At 66.1% G+C, this 3,606-nt stretch overlaps 1 protein-coding gene across 1 annotated transcript; it reads left to right on the top strand.

The window, feature by feature from the left end:
• Window positions 1-568: 568 nt before the first annotated feature.
• Window positions 569-2,987, top strand: MNEG_5523 (hypothetical protein; the record flags this gene model as incomplete). The annotated part of the gene is made up of 8 exons (XM_014046004.1): window positions 569-656; window positions 893-972; window positions 1,215-1,376; window positions 1,606-1,699; window positions 1,918-2,004; window positions 2,233-2,291; window positions 2,487-2,548; window positions 2,780-2,987. The coding sequence occupies 8 exons, from the start codon at window positions 569-571 to the stop codon at window positions 2,985-2,987; spliced, it is 840 nt and encodes a 279-aa protein (XP_013901458.1).
• Window positions 2,988-3,606: the final 619 nt, after the last annotated feature.

Here is a 3,606-nt window from a genome sequence, read left to right as displayed (position 1 = left end):
TCCCTGCCCACCGCCCCCCCTGCGGCCCCCACAGGCCACTTCAGCAATGCCCTCACCCTCTGGCTGGGCATCAAGCCCGCGCCGCTCTTCTTCTTCCTCTTCCTGCCGCCCCTCCTGCTGGACAGCGCCGCGCGGATTGACTTCTTCCTTTTTAAGCGGGTGCGCAGCCGCCACGCGCCGGGCCGCGCCGCGCCACGCCCCACGCACAGCGGGGTGCTCGTGCCCCGGCTCCCGCTCCCAGACGGGGATGGCACGCGCTGCTGCTGGGCGCGCAGCGGACGCGCCGGCTGATTGCTGCAGGGGTGCCCAAGGCAGCAACCGTACTCAAACCCCCCGCCCTCCCTGCGGCAACTAGCAAGCAGCACTCTGCTCTGCATGACTCACCCCCTGATACCCGGCCCCCCAATTCATTCAATGAACGATCCTCCCGCAGATCGCCACGGCTTGCCTCGTTTTTGCGTTTGCAAACGTTATCATAGGGGCGTTTGCCCTCGTCCCATTCCTGCAGTATGGACTCGGCCTCGCCTCCCAAGGCTGGCGCGCCATCGACTGCGCGCTATTCGCGGCCATGCTCGCCGCCACCGACGCCGTCGCCGTCGCCGCCATCCTTAAAGGAGGCGAGCAGTTGTATCAGCGCCGCCCCGCCGCCCGCCCGCGTGCATTGCACGTTCGACTGGGGGGCGCCTTGTGCACGCTTGCAAACACTTCCGGCATGCGGGTGGCCTGGTGCCCGAGCCGAGACCGACACCGGCCCCCTCACCAGAGGTGCATCTCGCCTTGCACAGCCAGCCAGGAAGCTGTTTTCGCGCCCTCGTTGACAGCGCGCCCCGCGGGTGTGCCCCGGCCGCCCGCCCAGCGACGTTTGCGTGTCCGATCCCCGCCTGGGCCCCAGGTGGCGCCCCTGAGTGGCTGGCGGTGCTGCTCGAGGGGGAGTCCCTTTTTAACGACGCCAGCTCCATCGTGCTGTTCGAGGTGAACCTTGAACCCTGGTCCTAGCGGCCAACCAGGGTCTGAACGGCCGATGGCCCTGCTGCTGATGGCGTTTTGCCCACCCCCCCAAGCTGTCACCGTGCCTCCTCACCTTGAAGCTTTTCTGAACTCACAGCAGCTTTCCTGCATCCACTGGGTCAAGCTCACAATTGATTTGGACCCATGACGCGTCCCATTCTATTCCTGCTGCCGCCGCCCCCCCCCCCCCCAAAAAATCCGGACAGATCTTCCTCAAGCTGTCCAGCCGCGGCGGCGGCGGCGGCGGCGGCGGCGGCCGCGGGGGCGAGGGCGCGCTGCTGGAGCTGCTGGGGGCGATGGTCGCTGACATCAGCCAGCTGGCGGCTGTGGGGGTCGTGATGGGCATGCTCATAGGGTACGGCACAAAGGTGGGCAGGCGGGGCCGCTGACATCAGCCAGCCGGCGATTGTGGGGGTGGTGATGCATGGAGTACATGATCCAGGTCAGCGAGGCCCCTGGGGCTGGGAGTGTGCAGACCATTGCTTGAGTCTGGCAAGGCGGCCTCGAAACCGCGTGCACACTCTCCTTGTATAACATACGCACACAAGCTTCACGCATTGTTCACCCTCGTACACACATTTGCGCGTCCGTTTGCAGTTCTTATTCAAGCACATCCAGCGGCGCGGCACCCCGCCGCACGCAGAGGTGGCCATCACCCTGGGCGGCGCATACCTCACATACCTCCTCACTGGTGGGCGGTTCCTGGCGCATGTGTCGCGCGTGCACGGGCGCCAGCAAATATGCGTGCATATGCAAAAGCTGGCGTGGTAGCAGGTGCGCACTCTGCCCTGGCAGGTGTGGCGGGCCGACCCAGCCTGCCCCTTGCCATGCAACCCTTTCTGCTTCCCTGAAACCCGCGGCCCCTCCGCGCTGGCTCGCCATGCCCCAAAACCGCGACCCCACGCACAGAGTATTACGGCCTGTTCGGCTTCCACGGCAGCGGCGTCATCGGCGTCGTGGTTTACGGCCTGTTTGGCAGCGCCACCCTCATCTTTGGTGCGCCGCTGCCGCTGCCCCCGCTGCGGCATGTCTTTTGGCCTGCAGGGCCGTGCTGCCCCGTCTGCCGCTGTAAGCCGTGCTGCTGTGCTGCAACCGCGGTTGCTTTTGGCGGGCTGTCGGAGAAGCAATTCAAAACGCCGCCACGTCAGTTTTGGTCGACGGCATGTGGCGCTCCAAGCGCAAGCCCTGAGATCGCATCCCTCCCCGCTGACGGCCACGCCGCAGGCCTGTCCCGCAAGGGGCGCCGCCACAACGCCTTTTTCGACTTTTGGGATGTTGTGCAGGTGGGGCTTGGTGGCTGTCAAGCGGATGGCCCCCCAAGCAGCGGCTGCTCGATCAGGCCCCACCCCCTCGCGAGCGCACGCAGCGCCGCGCGTGCCGCCGCCCCGCGGTGTGCTCCCCGCTTGCGAACCACCGTCTGTGTCCCTTCCCGCGCCGCCCTCATATTGCATTTTTGCTTCAAACTTCGCACTCCGCAGTTCACGGCCAACGGCCTGGTGTTCTTCTTTGTGGGCGCCTCGGTCGTCAACTTTTTCGTCAGGTGGTGTCACGTGCTGCTCAGCCTCAAAGGGTGGCTTCGACCCGCCCTGCAGAACGGCCCCCCCTTCTCCGATCGCCCTGGCTTGCCGCCACATGCTCAACAACATCAACTTAACCCTCCCGCATGGGCTCCACCTGCGCCCCTCTACCCGCGCTCCCCCACGCCCCTCTGCAACCCGTGCGTCCCTCCGAAACCGCCGCCGCCGCCGCCGCTGTTATGCCGCCGCCCCAGGATCGCGCCCGAGCTGTACCCAGACCACGACGACCCCTGGGACTACGCGTGGGACGCGTCCACGATGATGCTGACGCGGGTGGCGCCGATCTCGCTGTTCACTCTGCTGATTAGGGGCGGCCTCATGTTCCTGGAGGCCCCGCTGCTCGCGCTGGTGGGAGGGGGGGGGGCGCATGGGAGAGGGGCGTGTGTGGGCGTGTGTGGCTGAGGACGGGCGTGGGGCTACGGCGTTTGTGTGCATGCATACGCCCGCGTGTGTTTGTGTGTTGGTGTGTGGGCCTTAGCACGAGCACGCGCTTGAGAGCAAGGGTGCATGTTTGTGTGAGAGGGTGTGTATGTGTGTGTGTGCGTGTGTGTGTGTGTAAAGGACGACGGAGGAGCTGTGTGTGGCCCTGCAGGCGCAGTGTGTGTCAAACCTGGTCGTCCTTTTGCAAGCCGTCTGGAGGGAGGAGTGAGGAAGGCGGGCGTCAGCTGCCATGCTGCGCTTGGCGCGCGTCACCCCAAGCTCTCGCCCGTCAAACCCCGCACGCCTTTGCCGGGTCCCCCTCCACCCAACCGCGCCGCCCTGCCCCCAGGCCGGCCCCCACCTGTCGTGGCAGGAGGTGCTGTTCAGCACAGTGGGCGGCCTGAGGGGCGCCCTGGCCCTGATACTCGCCCAGACAGTGCTGACAGGGCACCACGCGGCGGACGTCGACCCCCACCTCAGAGTGAGCCCTGAATGGGTTTTTCGATGTTGTTTGGAGTGCTGCTTGATGTCTGGCGTTACGGACGCGCCACAAGCTGTGTTGCGCCCATGCTAAGGAGTTCAGTGAACCTGGCAGCGGGGG

This window comes from Monoraphidium neglectum (assembly GCF_000611645.1).
Source record: "Monoraphidium neglectum strain SAG 48.87 unplaced genomic scaffold scaffold00831, whole genome shotgun sequence".
NCBI classification, from domain to species: domain Eukaryota; kingdom Viridiplantae; phylum Chlorophyta; class Chlorophyceae; order Sphaeropleales; family Selenastraceae; genus Monoraphidium; species Monoraphidium neglectum.
The sequence above is the reverse complement of the archived record's forward strand: the minus strand, read 5'-3'. Positions and strand labels throughout refer to the sequence as shown.